This window comes from Drosophila willistoni, unplaced genomic scaffold (genome assembly GCF_018902025.1).
Source record: "Drosophila willistoni isolate 14030-0811.24 unplaced genomic scaffold, UCI_dwil_1.1 Seg485, whole genome shotgun sequence".
Classification (NCBI taxonomy): domain Eukaryota; kingdom Metazoa; phylum Arthropoda; class Insecta; order Diptera; family Drosophilidae; genus Drosophila; species Drosophila willistoni.
Genome location: NW_025814416.1, coordinates 2,847,434 through 2,870,365, shown reverse-complemented (window position 1 = coordinate 2,870,365; position 22,932 = coordinate 2,847,434). Strand labels below are relative to the sequence as shown.

Below are 22,932 nucleotides of genomic sequence, written 5' to 3'. Positions count from 1 at the left end.
GAAATGTTGAATAATTTAACGGATTTTCTTTTTTTCAAGGTCAAACTTGCCCGGGTCAGCTCCTGTATTTATACCTTGTATCCGTTTTTGACCTTGTGGTGTACAATTTGTACAAAAAAGCTCTTTATATTTATTAATTTTTTATTTTTAGCTTTTAATTTGATAGGCAATGTATGTAAGTGTGTGTTCGCATGACTACAGCTGTGTTCACAAAAATAACAGTGACTTTAAAGTTGTTAAATCATATTAAAAAGACCATAAATGCACTACTATTTTCGAAATTCATTGTCTATATTTAAATATAATAAAATTACTACCATTTTGGAGCAAAATAGTAAAAATATGACATTTTCTGTAGCTTAAGGCCTAGTAGCTATAGCTAGTAAGAAGATTGGCTTTAATTTACAATCACTGCCCAATCACAGTATAAATAAATAAATAAATAAATGACATTTTCTGTAGTTCAATAAAATAGCAGTGACTAAATATAAAAATCTGTCGATTCCAAATTATTTGAAACTCCAAATTCAGGTCACATTTGGTTCTTAGGACTTAATACTTTGTTGTGAACCCCTTATTGGCAACAAATGCCTTGCACCTGCGCGGCTCTGGCCCTTTTCGAGCTTCTTCCTGTTTTGGGTCGGTGTCCTGGTAATATGTCCATTTTATGGGCATAAATATGCATATGCCATGATATAGAAGAGCATTACCTTTTTTATGTTGTTCATGTAGCGATTTCGCTCTATACTTCTATCAATCTTATAAATTGGGTCAAGCACAATGTATGAGAAACAATCCCAAATCATTCCCCATTTCTTAACAGTTTTTTGCGTTTGGTTTGGTCGGAATTCTGTATATTCTGGGCGACGAACAGTGGGGCTTTTGACATTTTACATTGCAAAAATCATAGCTTCTACACCGATAGAACGATTTTAAAAATTTAAAAAGCTTTAAAATGAATGTGGTGACCGATAAATATCATTAGGCGAGACAGAGCCACAATTGAAAATCGGATGAAACTAATGGAACAACAAATGAACGACATAACCAAGGTTGAGGACAATGCGGTAAAGGCATTGCAATGGTATATCACGCTAACTACTCAGATGACAGTTATCGCAGGGAATTTGCAACGAATTCAAACCGAAATAGCAAAACAAGCCTGTTATGAACATATGAACCAACTTAAGAGACATATTCCGTTTGGTTTGGATTTGCCGGTTCCAGGTAACGACGTCTTGCAATTATATGCCTAATATATGCACACAACACAATCGCGAACAATCATGTGATATTTAAAGTCACGTTTCCATTAGTGGCAATGCAGGCAGTGCAAATCTATAACCAGGTACCCATTCCAGCAATTGGAACTCATGGGATTGTAGTTATGAACACTAAAATTCCCCTTTTTGACGTCAACAAAGAATAGAATCAATACATTGGGCTCTCAAGAGCAGATTGCGAACAATGCCATCAGATCAACAACGAGCAAAACATTTGTGTTGATAAACAAACGACGTTTACGGCCAATAGCAACTGGGAGTTCCAGCTATTCAAAAATACAAAATCATCAACTTGTCAAATACAACACACAATCAGGTCATTCTTGTGGTACGATTTTTGTATTACAAAAATCAGTGGATTTTTGCCACCACCAGACCAATTGAACTTGCAGTGACGATAATATACAAGGTGTCACTATCAAGAAGACTTGATTGTTAACTGTAGACCCGACGTGTACAGCCAGGAATTCTGCTATCCGAATAACAGGTCACCGTATAGCTACGACAGACTCAATGAAATTGTCATATGTCCGGATTGGGAACTTCAGCTTTAACCCAACAAAAGCAGCAGAAGACCCCAACAAGCCGGCACACCATGCTATCGTCTCCTACATAGCGCTAACAATACCATTGGTTCTTGTGATGGTGTATTGAATAAGGAGGTACTTCCAATCCCCAAGGCACAATGGTCCAGAGCAGATAACCGTGAGGATCGTCAATCCCATACCGACTCCTGCTGCAGCAAACCCAGCCCCCAGTAATTTTGCGGTCAACGTTGGATAACGTTGATCAGGTGTTCAACGGCCGGGAGTATATGTTGGTGTCTAGATTATATAAAATAAGATAAGATTAAGACAATTATAATATGAACAAATGGAAATTTAGGTCAATATAAGTATGTAACCCTATTATAGATATCGATGGCTCATCAGTCATGAGTAGATCTGATATGGTCAGCAGTTAACAATAAAGACCTAGTTAATTAAGCTGCTATGGTTAGCTATTAGCAATAAAGACGTATTTTGCTGACCTAACACTATGTCGAACTATGCACTGGTGAGCTCTCTATTTTTACTATAAAAGAAATGCATTATTCTTAGTAAGATCAGATACCAATTGTAGCTACATCGGGTGTGCATCGCTGTGTCCACCCAATTTATGTGTTGGTTGCAACAACTTTGAGTCACTGGTCTATGTGCTAGTGTCTATTTATATATAAACAGGATAAGGATTAATTTATTCAAGAAATACTAACGTCTTTCATTGAACAATTACTATTTAATCTCGATCAGCACAACGAGACGGGTACATATAGCCTTGCCCGTCCGTCCGTCCGTCTAGATTAACGGAAACTCCTCCTACACCTAGTCCTCCTTTAAATCATTAAAAAAATTGGCAACGATCAGAAAAATGAAACATCTCGTGTAATGTGTGAATCAAATAGAAGCGTGCGAAATAAGAGTCCTGTACAACACTATAACAGCTAAACTTTGCCACCCACGGCTCGCACAGGTACCTGTGTTGTGTTATGCACAGTCTTTTTTTGGTCTTGTTGTTTAAAACTTGTTCTTATTTATTACAATTTTACCGCCAAACTTCTTTCCCTAAACTAACAAGATTTTTTACGCTAATAAAAAATTTTTGTTTTCCTAATTGAATACAAGGGAGAATACATGACGATACATATAACACCAGAAGAAAACTTTTCCTATGTCAGCTTTGAAAGCAATGTGGCACTAAATAATTATCGGATGTTAATAAATCAAGTTGTCCAAACATTTAAGCCGGGGAAGTTCATAGTAACCATATTTGCAAATAAGGTATGTTGAGCACTAACTATTTTATTAAATAATTAATTAATTACATTATTATTATAGTCTTCGTTGGCGTACGAAACCATGAAGGGATTGGAAATCGAATACTCGACGCAGTCACATTGGAAACAAACCGATATGCAGTGCTGTAATTTTCCGTCTTATAACCTTTTATTCGCACAATATTTGTATCGTAATAAAAACACAATGTAATATGATTAATTGGTACATATTTATTTATTTATATATTTATTTACGTCAACTAACACAGCAGTTGACGAAAAAGCTTAAGCTAAAAAACAATTAACAATTAATTGAAGAAAGTAAGCTTAGCCTCATACACAACTAAACATCCCCGACTCGGTTGAGGTGTTTAATTTGCACAAGGTGCCAGCTATGCCCCGATTCACAACCAATGTGGTCAAAGATGAGTTGCAAGCAATGCGATGTCCAAAATATATTCAGCGGTTTGTTCTAGATTATTAAAAAGTATATCGCAAAGAGAAGTAACGGAAAAATGAGAAGAGATAAGATGAGAAATCTTGTTAAAAGATTGGCAAAGAACACGAAGGTTCGTGAAGAGAGTAGTTTGTGAGACATCTACTAAGGTGAATAGGAAAAAAGTTTCTGGTCCGACGTGAGGGAACACAAAAATATATATTTAGTAAACTAGTAGAAAGGACTTGACGGTTGACTAGTTTATGGAGAAAGAGAATGCCAAATACGAGCCTACGGTTGTAAAGTGAAGGAAGATTAATAAGAACAAGTTTGTGAGACCGAGTAACGTGAACTTAAAAAATTGCTTCTGAACCGATTGAATACTACGCTGGTGAACATCATATTGAATAGTTTTAGATATTGAGGAACGAAAAGACACCTTTTGGGTTCTGCCAATAAGATACGATTTTACCCAAGCCAATAGTTTGGGGAAAAGGCCATAATGTTGAGTTTCGTAAGAAGCATAGAATGATCAACCGTATCGAAAGCCTTACTAAAGTCGTTATAAATAACCTCAGTTTGACACTACGCAAGCCATGGTGTAGAAGGGTAGTCAATTCTAAAGGTTGGTAAGCCATGCTGACAAGGACAAATAGTGGATCTGAATAGGTGTTAAAGGGAAGACGTAATAATTTTCTTAAACAGCTTAGCTATGCCGGAAAGTTTGGCAATGCCGCGGTAGTTAGAAATATCTGATTTGTTAAAAAGCGGAATAATTAAAGACTCCTTCCAAACATCATGAAAGCTACAAGTCTCACTCGAAATAAAGAATAACCGAGATAAAGGCTTAGATAGGGAAATCGAACACAATATAAGGATGCAACTAAATATATTATCAGGCCCGAGTACAAAGAAAGACTTCATAGATGATAAGTTAGAGATAATACAGTCTTCAGTAATACTAGGAAAAAACATACAATTTAAATGTAGTTGAGAAGGGATAGGATGTGGGATCCGAAGTAGTAGAATAAGTCGACTGAAAGAATTTAGCAAACAGATCTGCAATATCTGAATCATTAATATAATAGTTAAGGAATATACTGTAAAAAAGAAAAAAAAAAAAAAAAAAAAAAAGAAAAATCGGCAACCGATTCGCTTGCCTACAACAACAACTAATACTATTCCTGCCACATCAGCATCTGCTGGTGTGTCAAAAAACTAGCTTCGTCCCTTAACATGGGTTACCAGAACGTTAGAGGACTGAAATCTAAACTTCCTAATCTCTATGTAGATAGTCTTTCTTTTGAGCATAACATTCTAGCTTTCACAGAGACGTGGCTAAAACCTGATATTGCTGATGCATCGGTTTTTTCCACAAACTTTTCTATTTTCAGACGTGACCGGATTTCTCGCATAGGTGGTGGCGTTCTGATAGCTGTTGATGCTGCTTTATCATCTGAAATGATTCAATTTTATAGTACCCAGGAGATTGAGTTTGTCGGTGTTAAAGTAAATTTTAAATCTTTTAATGCTTTCATTACTTGTTCCTATATTCCACCATTGTCAGACATGGTGGTATATTTAAATCATTTAGAGGCAATTCAGTTTGTCTCCTCTTTAGTTTCGAGTCAAGACATGCTCATAGTTGTAGGTGATTTTGATTTACCCGCTTTAGCATGGTCACTAACAGATGAATCTACCACGTTGCTGCCCTCTTTGTCACATGATGGCCTTCTAGGCTTATCTTTATCCCAAGTCAATCCTGTCTTAAATTCTAATGGAAAATCGTTAGATCTTATTTTTGTATTGGATTCTTTTTATTGTGAGGTTTCTAGGATCGAACCATTTGTTCTTCCTGAAGACAAATTTCATCCTACATTAAATTTAAAAATTGATTTGCCCTTGCTTTCACCATTACTTGGTTCAAATGAGTTACCTCTAACTAGGTGCTTTCGTAAGACTGACTTTGCCAGCCTTAATGAAAACATTGCTACTACCGATTGGTCTTATCTGTACAATTGTAGTGATATGAACTCGGCTGTTCGTTTTTTCTATGATACTCTGAATTCACTCTTTGATATTTGTGTGCCTCTTGGTAGGCTGGAGCGGCTTAACAAACCTCCCTGGTTCTCTCGCGAGCTATCCAATTTGAAAAATGTGAAGACACGATATTATAAGAAGTTTCAAAAAACACGTCGTTCATCAGATTATGCTCTGTATGCACTGGTGAGCTCTCTATTTTTACTATAAAAGAAATGCATTATTCTTAGTAAGATCAGATACCAATTGTAGCTACATCGGGTGTGCATCGCTGTGTCCACCCAATTTATGTGTTGGTTGCAACAACTTTGAGTCACTGGTCTATGTGCTAGTGTCTATTTATATATAAACAGGATAAGGATTAATTTATTCAAGAAATACTAACGTCTTTCATTGAACAATTACTATTTAATCTCGATCAGCACAACGAGACGGGTACATATAGCCTTGCCCGTCCGTCCGTCCGTCTAGATTAACGGAAACTCCTCCTACACCTAGTCCTCCTTTAAATCATTAAAAAAATTGGCAACGATCAGAAAAATGAAACATCTCGTGTAATGTGTGAATCAAATAGAAGCGTGCGAAATAAGAGTCCTGTACAACACTATAACAGCTAAACTTTGCCACCCACGGCTCGCACAGGTACCTGTGTTGTGTTATGCACAGTCTTTTTTTGGTCTTGTTGTTTAAAACTTGTTCTTATTTATTACAATTTTACCGCCAAACTTCTTTCCCTAAACTAACAAGATTTTTTACGCTAATAAAAAATTTTTGTTTTCCTAATTGAATACAAGGGAGAATACATGACGATACATATAACACCAGAAGAAAACTTTTCCTATGTCAGCTTTGAAAGCAATGTGGCACTAAATAATTATCGGATGTTAATAAATCAAGTTGTCCAAACATTTAAGCCGGGGATGTTCATAGTAACCATATTTGCAAATAAGGTATGTTGAGCACTAACTATTTTATTAAATAATTAATTAATTACATTATTATTATAGTCTTCGTTGGCGTACGAAACCATGAAGGGATTGGAAATCGAATACTCGACGCAGTCACATTGGAAACAAACCGATATGCAGTGCTGTAATTTTCCGTCTTATAACCTTTTATTCGCACAATATTTGTATCGTAATAAAAACACAATGTAATATGATTAATTGGTACATATTTATTTATTTATATATTTATTTACGTCAACTAACACAGCAGTTGACGAAAAAGCTTAAGCTAAAAAACAATAGGATAGGATCGAACCATTTGTTCTTCCTGAAGACAAATTTCATCCTACATTAAATTTAAAAATTGATTTGCCCTTGCTTTCACCATTACTTGGTTCAAATGAGTTACCTCTAACTAGGTGCTTTCGTAAGACTGACTTTGCCAGCCTTAATGAAAACATTGCTACTACCGATTGGTCTTATCTGTACAATTGTAGTGATATGAACTCGGCTGTTCGTTTTTTCTATGATACTCTGAATTCACTCTTTGATATTTGTGTGCCTCTTGGTAGGCTGGAGCGGCTTAACAAACCTCCCTGGTTCTCTCGCGAGCTATCCAATTTGAAAAATGTGAAGACACGATATTATAAGAAGTTTCAAAAAACACGTCGTTCATCAGATTATGCTCTGTATACAGTCGCTCGTTCAAAATTCATGATGCTTAATACACAATGCTATAAGAATTATCTTCAGCGGTGTAAGCTTCAGTTTTCTTCTGACCCTAAACAATTTTATAATTTTGTTAATTCTAAACGTAAGACCTCTGTGCACCCATCTTTTTTGTCTTTTCAAAATAAACCAGAGGGCCGGGGCTAACTTCGACCGCGTCAAAGTTTGTATACCCTTGCAACTTTGTTGGTAACTTTTTTCTTACCTATAGCCATCAAAGTGGAAAAACGGTTAAGCTAAAAAGGCTAATGTTTCCGAAAGAGCGGCCTACAATCTTAGCATAGGAAATAACGAAGATATTGATCAAAGTCACTGTTTTCCACCGATTGTTCCTATGGAAGCTATATGATATAGTTACCCGATCCTTATCAAATTTGGCACAGTCATTAACAGATATATTAAACTAACAAATGTTTAATTTGAAAGCAATCGCGGCAAAAGTAACGAAGTTATTGACAAAAGTCACTGTTTTCGAAAGATCGTTCCTATGGGAGCTATATGATACAGTCACCCGATCTTGATCAAATTTGGCATAGTCGTTTATATGTGTAATTAACTCACCAATATTAAATTTCACGACAATAGCTCAGAAAATAACGAAGTTATTAAGAAAAGTCACTGTTCGTGACTTTGCTGTTTGTATGGGAGCTATATGATATAGTGATCCGATCCGGCTGAATCCGAGATATACAACGCCTGCAGTATATACAAGCCTACATGCAAAATTTCAGCTCTGTAGCTTTAACGGTCTAGGAGGAGTTTGCGTTGATCCAGACGGACGGACGGACGGACGGACGGACATGGCTATTTCAACTCGTCTCGTCGTGCTGATCAAGAATATATATACTTTATATGGTCGGAGATGCTTCCTTCTATGCGTTGCACACTTTTGACCAAAATTAATATACCCTTTTTGCAAGGGTATAAAAAGCGAGCACTGATCAGGCAATTGCCGATATGTTTGCGAGTTTTTTCAAAACAACTTATTCCTCAACGGAATATCGAGCAAGTCCGTATCCTTATCATTTAAAAAAGGCTAATTGCATTTTCAATCCAGTGATTGATGAAAGTTCTATTCTTAGCGAACTTAAATTAGTTAAACCTGTTTATTCTCCGGGGCCAGACGGTATTCCTGGATGTGTACTCAGGTTCTGTGCAAAAGCATTATGTAAACCCATTTTAAAATTGTTTCTATTGTCTGTAGAATCTTCCTCTTTTCCATCTATTTGGAAGGAGTCGTATATTATTCCTCTGCATAAAAATGGCAAAAAGTCCGAAGCCTCTAAGTATAGAGGTATCTCAAAATTGTCCGCTATTCCGAAAGCTTTTGAGAAAATTATAACTTCTCAATTGCAACATTTTTGCAGCTCTATTATTTCGCCATCCCAACATGGGTTTGTGAAACGTAGATCTACAACCACTAACCTTTTAGAATTTACATCAATAATTATCAAGGGGTTCAAAAATGGTAAACAAACTGATGTCATATACACTGACTTCAGCAAAGCCTTTGATTCCGTTAATCATACACTATTACTTTCTAAGCTGAGCGACATTGGGTTTCCACCCCTTTTCCTTTCTTGGGTTCGAGAATATTTAACAAATAGAAAACAGAAGGTACTTTTTAAGTCTTCTTTTTCCGTTTCCATTTCTGTGACTTCTGGTGTACCTCAAGGTAGTCATCTTGGCTCTTCACACTATTTATTAACGATCTTCCATCAGTCATTGTTCATTCGCGTGTGCTTATGTATGCTGACGATGTCAAGCTTTGTCTTACTTATAAAGATACAGATTCATTTAGTCGGCTACAAGCTGATCTTAAAAACTTTCAATCCTGGTGCCAGTTTAATCTACTTAATCTTAACACTACCAAATGTAAGGTAATGACTTTTTTTCGTAACTCTCCTCAACTGGTCACTTATTTTCTAAACAACAGCCCTTTAGAACGTCTAAATAATATGAATGATTTGGGCGTACTTATGGACCATAAGTTAAATTTTAACACCCATATTTCCACCACGGTCGCAAAGGCCATGAGTGTCCTGGGTTTCATTAAAAGATGGTCAAAAGAATTTGATGACCCCTATACAACTAAAGTTCTTTTTACTTCGCTTGTCCGTCCTATTTTAGAGTATGGATCTTGCATTTGGTCACCTCAATATGAGTCGCACCAGATTAGAATAGAATCCGTTCAAAAGCAGTTCTTGCTATTTGCTCTTCGTGGCTTAAACTGGGATCGCAATGTCCATTTGCCTTCGTATTCTAGTAGACTTCTCTTGATTAACCTTCCGTCCCTAACTAACCGTAGAATTATGCTTGGTGTCATTTTTATGCACAAGCTCCTAATTGGTGATATCGACTCGCCTGAGTTATTAGCTCAGGTGAATCTGTCGGTTCCATGTAGACAGAGTAGACATCCTTTGATACCTTTATCCCTTAGTCGTTGTTCTTCTAACTATGCTATGCATGAACCTTTTAGGGTCCTCTGCTCTGATTACAATCTTCTATCCCCTGTAATCGGCTCAGAGTTTTCTATTAATATGCTTAAAACATCTATCCTATCCCATTTAGTTAATAGATAGCTATAGTATTATGTGTTTGTCTGTCTTTTCTATTGCGTATTTTGTCCACGCGATTCGTGCCGTGCGTTATACGGCTGCACCCCTCGGTCGGTCGGGTGGGAGGTGGGCAGTTATCTGCTTGGGCTCGCGCGTAACAGGCTTTGTCCTGGTGTCGTAGGGGCCACTTGAACGTACTGCGCATAGTATCGTCAACGTCCGCTATATATTATTAGCAGTCTGGTCATTAAGTCTGAAGGTGGAGGGTAGTACATTAGAGCGTCTTTTGGAATTAACAAAGTTATAAAATCTTTTGGGGTTCTTATAAAATTCAACCTTACAGCGAACGATATAATTATTGTAGCATTAAGTGTTTAAAACACAAAATTGAGATTTGGCTATACAGTAATTTGCATAGTCGAGACGCGAACCAGGAGATTAGAGAGCCTACGTGTGAAACAGACTGGCGCGCTGGAGACGGTAGAGACATTGACATAAGGAACGCATTTATTAATTAGAGAATTAAGAGCAGAGTAGAAAAACTTCACTGCAGGATCAATATCGCAGCACTCAAGTAGAAATGACCAATCAAAAGAGAAAATAAGGCTATTAAGAAGATTGAAATTTGTTTTACGAAAACAACTACAACTGAGATGTTATTCAATGAATTAGTAACTGAATTGTAAGAACAGGTGTTCTACGGCCGGTGTTGTTGTCTAGATTATATAAAATAAGATAAGATTAAGACGATTATAATACGAACAAATGGAAATTTAGGTCAATATAAGTATGTAACCCTATTATAGATATCGATGGCCATCAGTCATAAGTAGATCTGATATGGTCAGCAGTTAACCATAAAGACCTAGTTAATTAAGCTGCTATGGTTAGCTATTAGCAATAAAGACGTATTTTGCGGACCTAACACTATGTCGAACTATGCACTGGTGAGCTCTCTATTTTTACTATAAAAGAAATCCATTATTCTTAGTAAGATCAGATACCAATTGTAGCTACATCGGGTGTGCATCGCTGTGTCCACCCAATTTATGTGTTGGTTGCAACAACTTTGAGTCACTGGTCTATGTGCTAGTGTCTATTTATATATAAACAGGATAAGGATTAATTTATTCAAGAAATACTAACGTCTTTCATTGAACAATTACTATTTAATCTCGATCAGCACAACGAGACGGGTACATATAGCCTTGCCCGTCCGTCCGTCCGTCTAGATTAACGGAAACTCCTCCTACACCTAGTCCTCCTTTAAATCATTAAAAAAATTGGCAACGATCAGAAAAATGAAACATCTCGTGTAATGTGTGAATCAAATAGAAGCGTGCGAAATAAGAGTCCTGTACAACACTATAACAGCTAAACTTTGCCACCCACGGCTCGCACAGGTACCTGTGTTGTGTTATGCACAGTCTTTTTTTGGTCTTGTTGTTTAAAACTTGTTCTTATTTATTACAATTTTACCGCCAAACTTCTTTCCCTAAACTTTACGCTAATAAAAAATTTTTGTTTTCCTAATTGAATACAAGGGAGAATACATGACGATACATATAACACCAGAAGAAAACTTTTCCTATGTCAGCTTTGAAAGCAATGTGGCACTAAATAATTATCGGATGTTAATAAATCAAGTTGTCCAAACATTTAAGCCGGGGAAGTTCATAGTAACCATATTTGCAAATAAGGTATGTTGGGCACTAACTATTTTAATAAATAATTTATTAATTACATTATTATTATAGTCTTCGTTGGCGTACGAAACCATGAAGGGATTGGAAATCGAATACTCGACGCAGTCACATTGGAAACAAACCGATATGCAGTGCTGTAATTTTCCGTCTTATAACCTTTTATTCGCACAATATTTGTATCGTAATAAAAACACAATGTAATATGATTAATTGGTACATATTTATTTATTTATATATTTATTTACGTCAACTAACACAGCAGTTGACGAAAAAGCTTAAGCTAAAAAACAATTAACAATTAATTGAAGAAAGTAAGCTTAGCCTCATACACAACTAAACATCCCCGACTCGGTTGAGGTGTTTAATTTGCACAAGGTGCCAGCTATGCCCCGATTCACAACCAATTTGGTCAAAGATGAGTTGCAAGCAATGCGATGTCCAAAATATATTCAGCGGTTTGTTCTAGATTATTAAAAAGTATATCGCAAAGAGAAGTAACGGAAAAATGAGAAGAGATAAGATGAGAAATCTTGTTAAAAGATTGGCAAAGAACACGAAGGTTCGTGAAGAGAGTAGTTTGTGAGACATCTACTAAGGTGAATAGGAAAAAAGTTTCTGGTCCGACGTGAGGGAACACAAAAATATATATTTAGTAAACTAGTAGAAAGGACTTGACGGTTGACTAGTTTATGGAGAAAGAGAATGCCAAATACGAGCCTACGGTTGTAAAGTGAAGGAAGATTAATAAGAACAAGTTTGTGAGACCGAGTAACGTGAACTTAAAAAATTGCTTCTGAACCGATTGAATACTACGCTGGTGAACATCATATTGAATAGTTTTAGATATTGAGGAACGAAAAGACACCTTTTGGGTTCTGCCAATAAGATACGATTTTACCCAAGCCAATAGTTTGGGGAAAAGGCCATAATGTTGAGTTTCGTAAGAAGCATAGAATGATCAACCGTATCGAAAGCCTTACTAAAGTCGTTATAAATAACCTCAGTTTGACACTACGCAAGCCATGGTGTAGAAGGGTAGTCAATTCTAAAGGTTGGTAAGCCATGCTGACAAGGACAAATAGTGGATCTGAATATGTGTTAAAGGGAAGACGTAATAATTTTCTTAAACAGCTTAGCTATGGCGGAAAGTTTGGCAATGCCACGGTAGTTAGAAATATCTGATTTGTTAAAAAGCGGAATAATTAAAGACTCCTTCCAAACATCATGAAAGCTACAAGTCTCACTCGAAATAAAGAATAACCGAGATAAAGGCTTAGATAGGGAAATCGAACACAATATAAGGATGCAACTAAATCTATTATCAGGCCCGGGTACAAAGAAAGACTTCATAGATGATAAGTTAGAGATAATACAGTCTTCAGTAATACTAGGAAAAAACATACAATTTAAATGTAGTTGAGAAGGGATAGGATGTGGGGTCCGAAGTAGTAGAATAAGTCGACTGAAAGAATTTAGCAAACAGATCTGCAATATCTGAATCATTATTAGCAGTCTGGTCATTAAGTCTGAAGGTGGAAGGTAGTACATTAGAGCGTCTTTTGGAATTAACAAAGTTGTAAAATCTTTTGGGGTTCTTATAGAATTCAACCTTACAGCGAACGATATAATTATTGTAGCATTGAGTGTTTAAAAGACAAAATTGAGATTTGGCTATACAGTAATGTGCATAGTCAAGTCGCGAACCAGTTTTTTTAAATCTTTTAAAATATCTCGATTTAATGTTACGGAGATTAGAGAGCCTACGTGTGAAACAGACTGGCGCGCTGGAGACGGTAGAGACATTGACATAAGGAACGCATTTATTAATTAGAGAATTAAGAGCAGAGTAGAAAAACTTCACTGCAGGATCAATAACGCAGCACTCAAGTAGAAATGACCAATCAAAAGAGAAAATAAGGCTATTAAGAAGATTGAAATTTGTTTTACGAAAACAACTACGACGAGAAACTGAGATGTTATTCAATGAATTAGTAACTGAATTGTAAGAACAGGTGTTCAACGGCCGGTGTTGGTGTCTAGATTATATAAAATAAGATAAGATTAAGACAACTATAATACGAACAAATGGAAATTTAGATCAATATAAGTATGTAACCCTATTATAGATATCGATGGCTCATCAGTCATAAGTAGATCTGATATGGTCAGCAGTTAACCATAAAGACCTAGTTAATTAAGCTGCTATGGTTAGCTATTAGCAATAAAGACGTATTTTGCGGACCTAACACTATGTCGAACTATGCACTGGTGAGCTCTCTATTTTTACTATAAAAGAAATCCATTATTCTTAGTAAGATCAGATACCAATTGTAGCTACATCGGGTGTGCATCGCTGTGTCCACCCAATTTATGTGTTGGTTGCGACAACTTTGAGTCACTGGTTTATGTGCTAGTGTCTATTTATATATGTATAAACAAACAAATAAAGATTAATTTAATTCAAGAAATACTAACGTCTTTCATTGAACAATTACTATTTAATCTCGATCAGCACAACGAGACGAGTACATATAGCCTTGCCCGTCCGTCCGTCCGTCTAGATTAACGGAAACTCCTCCTACACCTAGTCCTCCTTTAAATCATTAAAAAAATTGGCAAAGATCAGAAAAATGAAACATCTCGTGTAATGTGTGAATCAAATAGAAGCGTGCGAAATAAGAGTCCTGTACAACACTATAACAGCTAAACTTTGCCACCCACGGCTCGCACAGGTACCTGTGTTGTGTTATGCACAGTCTTATATTGCATCATAGACTTTTTGGTCTTGTTGTTTAAAACTTGTTCTTATTTATTACAATTTTACCGCCAAACTTCTTTCCCTAAACTTTACGCTAATAAAAAATTTTTGTTTTCCTAATTGAATACAAGGGATATAACACCAGAAGAAAACTTTTCCTATGTCAGCTTTGAAAGCAATGTGGCACTAAATAATTATCGGATGTTAATAAATCAAGTTGTCCAAACATTTAAGCCGGGGAAGTTCATAGTAACCATATTTGCAAATAAGGTATGTTGAGCACTAACTATTTTAATAAATAATTTATTAATTACATTATTATTATAGTCTTCGTTGGCGTACGAAACCATGAAGGGATTGGAAATCGAATACTCGACGCAGTCACATTGGAAACAAACCGATATGCAGTGCTGTAATTTTCCGTCTTATAACCTTTTATTCGCACAATATTTGTATCGTAATAAAAACACAATGTAATATGATTAATTGGTACATATTTATTTATTTATATATTTATTTACGTCAACTAACACAGCAGTTGACGAAAAAGCTTAAGCTAAAAAACAATTAACAATTAATTGAAGAAAGTAAGCTTAGCCTCATACACAACTAAACATCCCCGACTCGGTGGAGGTGTTTAATTTGCACAAGGTGCCAGCTATGCCCCGATTCACAACCAATGTGGTCAAAGATGAGTTGCAAGCAATGCGATGTCCAAAATATATTCAGCGGTTTGTTCTAGATTATTAAAAAGTATATCGCAAAGAGAAGTAACGGAAAAATGAGAAGAGATAAGATGAGAAATCTTGTTAAAAGATTGGCAAAGAACACGAAGGTTCGTGAAGAGAGTAGTTTGTGAGACATCTACTAAGGTGAATAGGAAAAAAGTTTCTGGTCCGACGTAAGGGAACACAAAAATATATATTTAGTAAACTAGTAGAAAGGACTTGACGGTTGACTAGTTTATGGAGAAAGAGAATGCCAAATACGAGCCTACGGTTGTAAAGTGAAGGAAGATTAATAAGAACAAGTTTGTGAGACCGAGTAACGTGAACTTAAAAAATTGCTTCTGAACCGATTGAATACTACGCTGGTGAACATCATATTGAATAGTTTTAGATATTGAGGAACGAAAAGACACCTTTTGGGTTCTGCCAATAAGATACGATTTTACCCAAGCCAATAGTTTGGGGAAAAGGCCATAATGTTGAGTTTCGTAAGAAGCATAGAATGATCAACCGTATCGAAAGCCTTACTAAAGTCGTTATAAATAACCTCAGTTTGACACTACGCAAGCCATGGTGTAGAAGGGTAGTCAATTCTAAAGGTTGGTAAGCCATGCTGACAAGGACAAATAGTGGATCTGAATAGGTGTTAAAGGGAAGGCGTAATAATTTTCTTAAACAGCTTAGCTATGGCGGAAAGTTTGGCAATGCCACGGTAGTTAGAAATATCTGATTTGTTAAAAAGCGGAATAATTAAAGACTCCTTCCAAACATCATGAAAGCTACAAGTCTCACTCGAAATAAAGAATAACCGAGATAAAGGCTTAGATAGGGAAATCGAACACAATATAAGGATGCAACTAAATATATTATCAGGCCCGGGTACAAAGAAAGACTTCAAAGATGATAAGTTAGAGATAATACAGTCTTCAGTAATACTAGGAAAAAACATACAATTTAAATGTAGTTGAGAAGGGATAGGATGTGGGGTCCGAAGTAGTAGAATAAGTCGACTGAAAGAATTTAGCAAACAGATCTGCAATATCTGAATCATTATTAGCAGTCTGGTCATTAAGTCTGAAGGTGGAGGGTAGTACATTAGAGCGTCTTTTGGAATTAACAAAGTTATAAAATCTTTTGGGGTTCTTATAAAATTCAACCTTACAGCGAACGATATAATTATTGTAGCATTAAGTGTTTAAAACACAAAATTGAGATTTGGCTATACAGTAATTTGCATAGTCGAGACGCGAACCAGTTTTTTTAAATCTTTTAAAATATCTCGATTTAATGTTACGGAGATTAGAGAGCCTACGTGTGAAACAGACTGGCGCGCTGGAGACGGTAGAGACATTGACATAAGGAACGCATTTATTAATTAGAGAATTAAGAGCAGAGTAGAAAAACTTCACTGCAGGATCAATATCGCAGCACTCAAGTAGAAATGACCAATCAAAAGAGAAAATAAGGCTATTAAGAAGATTGAAATTTGTTTTACGAAAACAACTACGACGAGAAACTGAGATGTTATTCAATGAATTAGTAACTGAATTGTAAGAACAGGTGTTCAACGGCCGGTGTTGGTGTCTAGATTATATAAAATAAGATAAGATTAAGACGATTATAATACGAACAAATGGAAATTTAGGTCAATATAAGTATGTAACCCTATTATAGATATCGATGGCTCATCAGTCATAAGTAGATCTGATATGGTCAGCAGTTAACCATAAAGACCTAGTTAATTAAGCTGCTATGGTTAGCTATTAGCAATAAAGACGTATTTTGCGGACCTAACACTATGTCGAACTATGCACTGGTGAGCTCTCTATTTTTACTATAAAAGAAATCCATTATTCTTAGTAAGATCAGATACCAATTGTAGCTACATCGGGTGTGCATCGCTGTGTCCACCCAATTTACATATGTGTTGGTTGCGAAAACTTTGAGTCACTGGTTTATGTGCTAGTGTCTATTTATATATGTATAAACAAACAAATAAAGATTAATTTAATTCAAGAAATACTAACGTCTTTCATTGAACAATTACTATTTAATCTCGATCAGCACAACGAGACGAGTACATATAGCCTTGCCCGTCCGTCCGTCCGTCTAGATTAACGGAAACTCCTCCTACACCTAGTCCTCCTTTAAATCATTAAAAAATTGGCAACGATCAGAAAAATGAAACATCTCGTGTAATGTGTGAATCAAATAGAAGCGTGCGAAATAAGAGTCCTGTACAACACTATAACAGCTAAACTTTGCCACCCACGGCTCGCACAGGTACCTGTGTTGTGTTATGCACAGTCTTTTTTTGGTCTTGTTGTTTAAAACTTGTTCTTATTTATTACAATTTTACCGCCAAACTTCTTTCCCTAAACTAACAAGATTTTTTACGCTAATAAAAAATTTTTGTTTTCCTAATTGAATACAAGGGAGAATACATGACGATACATATAACACCAGAAGAAAACTTTTCCTATGTCAGCTTTGAAAGCAATGTGGCACTAAATAATTATCGGATGTTAATAAATCAAGTTGTCCAAACATTTAAGCCGGGGAAGTTCATAGTAACCATATTTGCAAATAAGGTATGTTGAGCACTAACTATTTTAATAAATAATTAATTAATTACATTATTATTATAGTCTTCGTTGGCGTACGAAACCATGAAGGGATTGGAAATCGAATACTCGACGCAGTCACATTGGAAACAAACCGATATGCAGTGCTGTAATTTTCCGTCTTATAACCTTTTATTCGCACAATATTTGTATCGTAATAAAAACACAATGTAATATGATTAATTGGTACATATTTATTTATTTATATATTTATTTACGTCAACTAACACAGCAGTTGACGAAAAAGCTTAAGCTAAAAAACAATTAACAATTAATTGAAGAAAGTAAGCTTAGCCTCATACACAACTAAACATCCCCGACTCGGTGGAGGTGTTTAATTTGCGCAAGGTGCCAGCTATGCCCCGATTCACAACCAATGTGGTCAAAGATGAGTTGCAAGCAATGCGATGTCCAAAATATATTCAGCGGTTTGTTCTAGATTATTAAAAAGTATATCGCAAAGAGAAGTAACGGAAAAATGAGAAGAGATAAGATGAGAAATCTTGTTAAAAGATTGGCAAAGAACACGAAGGTTCGTGAAGAGAGTAGTTTGTGAGACATCTACTAAGGTGAATAGGAAAAAAGTTTCTGGTCCGACGTGAGGGAACACAAAAATATATATTTAGTAAACTAGTAGAAAGGACTTGACGGTTGACTAGTTTATGGAGAAAGAGAATGCCAAATACGAGCCTACGGTTGTAAAGTGAAGGAAGATTAATAAGAACAAGTTTGTGAGACCGAGTAACGTGAACGTAAAAAATTGCTTCTGAACCGATTGAATACTACGCTGGTGAACATCATATTGAATAGTTTTAGATATTGAGGAACGAAAAGACACCTTTTGGGTTCTGCCAATAAGATACGATTTTACCCAAGCCAATAGTTTGGGGAAAAGGCCATAATGTTGAGTTTCGTAAGAAGCATAGAATGATCAACCGTATCGAAAGCCTTACTAAAATCGTTATAAATAACCTCAGTTTGACACTACGCAAGCCATGGTGTAGAAGGGTAGTCAATTCTAAAGGTTGGTAAGCCATGCTGACAAGGACAAATAGTGGATCTGAATAGGTGTTAAAGGGAAGGCGTAATAATTTTCTTAAACAGCTTAGCTATGGCGGAAAGTTTGGCAATGCCACGGTAGTTAGAAATATCTGATTTGTTAAAAAGCGGAATAATTAAAGACTCCTTCCAAACATCATGAAAGCTACAAGTCTCACTCGAAATAAAGAATAACCGAGATAAAGGCTTAGATAGGGAAATCGAACACAATATAAGGATGCAACTAAATATATTATCAGGCCAGGGTACAAAGAAAGACTTCAAAGATGATAAGTTAGAGATAATACAGTCTTCAGTAATACTAGGAAAAAAAAATACAATTTAAATGTAGTTGAGAAGGGATAGGATGTGGGGTCCGAAGTAGTAGAATAAGTCGACTGAAAGAATTTAGCAAACAGATCTGCAATATCTGAATCATTATTAGCAGTCTGGTCATTAAGTCTGAAGGTGGAGGGTAGTACATTAGAGCGTCTTTTGGAATTAACAAAGTTATAAAATCTTTTGGGGTTCTTATAAAATTCAACCTTACAGCGAACGATATAATTATTGTAGCATTAAGTGTTTAAAACACAAAATTGGGATTTGGCTATACAGTAATTTGCATAGTCGAGACGCGAACCAGTTTTTTTAAATCTTTTAAAATATCTCGATTTAATGTTACGGAGATTAGAGAGCCTACGTGTGAAACAGACTGGCGCGCTGGAGACGGTAGAGACATTGACATAAGGAACGCATTTATTAATTAGAGAATAAAGAGCAGAGTAGAAAAACTTCACTGCAGGATCAATATCGCAGCACTCAAATAGAAATGACCAATCAAAAGAGAAAATAAGGCTATTAAGAAGATTGAAATTTGTTTTACGAAAACAACTACGACGAGAAACTGAGATGTTATTCAATGAATTAGTAACTGAATTGTAAGAACAGGTGTTCAACGGCCGGTGTTGGTGTCTAGATTATATAAAATAAGATAAGATTAAGACGATTATAATACGAACAAATGGAAATTTAGGTCAATATAAGTATGTAACCCTATTATAAATATCGATGGCTCATCAGTCATAAGTAGATCTGATATGGTCAGCAGTTAACCATAAAGACCTAGTTAATTAAGCTGCTATGGTTAGCTATTAGCAATAAAGACGTATTTTGCGGACCTAACACTATGTCGAACTATGCACTGGTGAGCTCTCTATTTTTACTATAAAAGAAATCCATTATTCTTAGTAAGATCAGATACCAATTGTAGCTACATCGGGTGTGCATCGCTGTGTCCACCCAATTTACATATGTGTTGGTTGCGAAAACTTTGAGTCACTGGTTTATGTGCTAGTGTCTATTTATATATGTATAAACAAACAAATAAAGATTACAATTACTATTTAATCTCGATCAGCACAACGAGACGAGTACATATAGCCTTGCCCGTCCGTCCGTCTAGATTAACGGAAACTCCTCCTACACCTAGTCCTCCTTTAAATCATTAAAAAAATTGGCAACGATCAGAAAAATGAAACATCTCGTGTAATGTGTGAATCAAATAGAAGCGTGCGAAATAAGAGTCCTGTACAACACTATAACAGCTAAACTTTGCCACCCACGGCTCGCACAGGTACCTGTGTGGTGTTATGCACAGTCTTTTTTTGGTCTTGTTGTTTAAAACTTGTTCTTATTTATTACAATTTTACCGCCAAACTTCTTTCCCTAAACTAACAAGATTTTTTACGCTAATAAAAAATTTTTGTTTTCCTAATTGAATACAAGGGAGAATACATGACGATACATATAACACCAGAAGAAAACTTTTCCTATGTCAGCTTTGAAAGCAATGTGGCACTAAATAATTATCGGATGTTAATAAATCAAGTTGTCCAAACATTTAAGCCGGGGAAGTTCATAGTAACCATATTTGCAAATAAGGTATGTTGAGCACTAACTATTTTAATAAATAATTAATTAATTACATTATTATTATAGTCTTCGTTGGCGTACGAAACCATGAAGGGATTGGAAATCGAATACTCGACGCAGTCACATTGGAAACAAACCGATATGCAGTGCTGTAATTTTCCGTCTTATAACCTTTTATTCGCACAATATTTGTATCGTAATAAAAACACAATGTAATATGATTAATTGGTACATATTTATTTATTTATATATTTATTTACGTCAACTAACACAGCAGTTGACGAAAAAGCTTAAGCTAAAAAACAATTAACAATTAATTGAAGAAAGTAAGCTTAGCCTCATACACAACTAAACATCCCCGACTCGGTGGAGGTGTTTAATTTGCGCAAGGTGCCAGCTATGCCCCGATTCACAACCAATGTGGTCAAAGATGAGTTGCAAGCAATGCGATGTCCAAAATATATTCAGCGGTTTGTTCTAGATTATTAAAAAGTATATCGCAAAGAGAAGTAACGGAAAAATGAGAAGAGATAAGATGAGAAATCTTGTTAAAAGATTGGCAAAGAACACGAAGGTTCGTGAAGAGAGTAGTTTGTGAGACATCTACTAAGGTGAATAGGAAAAAAGTTCCTGGTCCGACGTGAGGGAACACAAAAATATATATTTAGTAAACTAGTAGAAAGGACTTGACGGTTGACTAGTTTATGGAGAAAGAGAATGCCAAATACGAGCCTACGGTTGTAAAGTGAAGGAAGATTAATAAGAACAAGTTTGTGAGACCGAGTAACGTGAACGTAAAAAATTGCTTCTGAACCGATTGAATACTACGCTGGTGAACATCATATTGAATAGTTTTAGATATTGAGGAACGAAAAGACACCTTTTGGGTTCTGCCAATAAGATACGATTTTACCCAAGCCAATAGTTTGGGGAAAAGGCCATAATGTTGAGTTTCGTAAGAAGCATAGAATGATCAACCGTATCGAAAGCCTTACTAAAGTCGTTATAAATAACCTCAGTTTGACACTACGCAAGCCATGGTGTAGAAGGGTAGTCAATTCTAAAGGTTGGTAAGCCATGCAGACAAGGACAAATAGTGGATCTGAATAGGTGTTAAAGGGAAGATGTAATAATTTTCTTAAACAGCTTTGCTATGGCGAAAAGTTTGGCAATGCCACGGTAGTTAGAAATATCTGATTTGTTAAAAAGCGGAATAATTAAAGACTCCTTCCAAACATCATGAAAGCTACAAGTCTCACTCGAAATAAAGAATAACCGAGATAAAGGCTTAGATAGGGAAATCGAACACAATATAAGGATGCAACTAAATATATTATCAGGCCCGGGTACAAAGAAAGACTTCATAGATGATAAGTTAGAGATAATACAGTCTTCAGTAATACTAGGAAAAAACATACAATTTAAATGTAGTTGAGAAGGGATAGGATGTGGGGTCCGAAGTAGTAGAATAAGTCGACTGAAAGAATTTAGCAAACAGATCTGCAATATCTGAATCATTATTAGCAGTCTGGTCATTAAGTCTGAAGGTGGAGGGTAGTACATTAGAGCGTCTTTTGGAATTAACAAAGTTATAAAATCTTTTGTTGTTCTTATAAAATTCAACCTTACAGCGAACGATATAATTATTGTAGCATTAAGTGTTTAAAACACAAAATTGAGATTTGGCTATACAGTAATTTGCATAGTCAAGACGCGAACCAGTTTTTTTAAATCTTTAAAAATATCTCGATTTAATGTTACGGAGATTAGAGAGCCTACGTGTGAAACAGACTGGCGCGCTGGAGACGGTAGAGACATTGACATAAGGAACGCATTTATTAATTAGAGAATTAAGAGCAGAGTAGAAAAACTTCACTGCAGGATCAATATCGCAGCACTCAAATAGAAATGACCAATCAAAAGAGAAAATAAGGCTATTAAGAAGATTGAAATTTGTTTTACGAAAACAACTACGACGAGAAACTGAGATGTTATTCAATGAATTAGTAACTGAATTGTAAGAACAGGTGTTCAACGGCCGGTGTTGGTGTCTAGATTATATAAAATAAGATAAGATTAAGACAACTATAATACGAACAAATGGAAATTTAGATCAATATAAGTATGTAACCCTATTATAGATATCGATGGCTCATCAGTCATAAGTAGATCTGATATGGTCAGCAGTTAACCATAAAGACCTAGTTAATTAAGCTGCTATGGTTAGCTATTAGCAATAAAGACGTATTTTGCTGACCTAACACTATGTCGAACTATGCACTGGTGAGCTCTCTATTTTTACTATAAAAGAAATCCATTATTCTTAGTAAGATCAAA

The 22,932-nt window shown here is 35.7% G+C and overlaps 1 protein-coding gene and 5 long non-coding RNA genes across 6 annotated transcripts in view; all 6 read left to right on the top strand.

Moving 5' to 3' along the window:
- The window catches only part of LOC111519568 (S-adenosylmethionine decarboxylase proenzyme), a 296,107-nt gene extending 292,788 nt beyond the window's left edge, over nt 1-3,319 (top strand). The window contains exons 6-7 of the mRNA XM_047012945.1: nt 2,948-3,103; nt 3,161-3,319. Of these exons, the coding sequence (XP_046868901.1) occupies nt 2,948-3,103; nt 3,161-3,310 (306 nt within the window). The 3' untranslated portion in view covers nt 3,311-3,319. The remainder of the gene's footprint in view (nt 1-2,947; nt 3,104-3,160) is intronic.
- Nucleotides 3,320-5,997: 2,678 nt separating this feature from the next.
- On the top strand, nt 5,998-6,741 carry LOC111519427. Its single transcript, XR_006955057.1, has 3 exons — nt 5,998-6,217; nt 6,370-6,525; nt 6,583-6,741. It is a non-coding gene; the product is annotated as an uncharacterized LOC111519427 (long non-coding RNA).
- A 4,260-nt stretch (nt 6,742-11,001) lies between these two features.
- Nucleotides 11,002-11,725, top strand: LOC111518727. The gene is made up of 3 exons (XR_002724058.2): nt 11,002-11,212; nt 11,354-11,509; nt 11,567-11,725. It is a non-coding gene; the product is annotated as an uncharacterized LOC111518727 (long non-coding RNA).
- Nucleotides 11,726-14,408: 2,683 nt separating this feature from the next.
- On the top strand, nt 14,409-14,759 carry LOC111518728. Its single transcript, XR_002724060.2, has 2 exons — nt 14,409-14,543; nt 14,601-14,759. It is a non-coding gene; the product is annotated as an uncharacterized LOC111518728 (long non-coding RNA).
- A 2,419-nt stretch (nt 14,760-17,178) lies between these two features.
- LOC124461439 lies at nt 17,179-17,808 on the top strand. The gene is made up of 3 exons (XR_006955073.1): nt 17,179-17,284; nt 17,437-17,592; nt 17,650-17,808. It is a non-coding gene; the product is annotated as an uncharacterized LOC124461439 (long non-coding RNA).
- Nucleotides 17,809-20,138: 2,330 nt separating this feature from the next.
- On the top strand, nt 20,139-20,820 carry LOC111519689. The gene is made up of 3 exons (XR_002724445.2): nt 20,139-20,296; nt 20,449-20,604; nt 20,662-20,820. It is a non-coding gene; the product is annotated as an uncharacterized LOC111519689 (long non-coding RNA).
- Nucleotides 20,821-22,932: the final 2,112 nt, after the last annotated feature.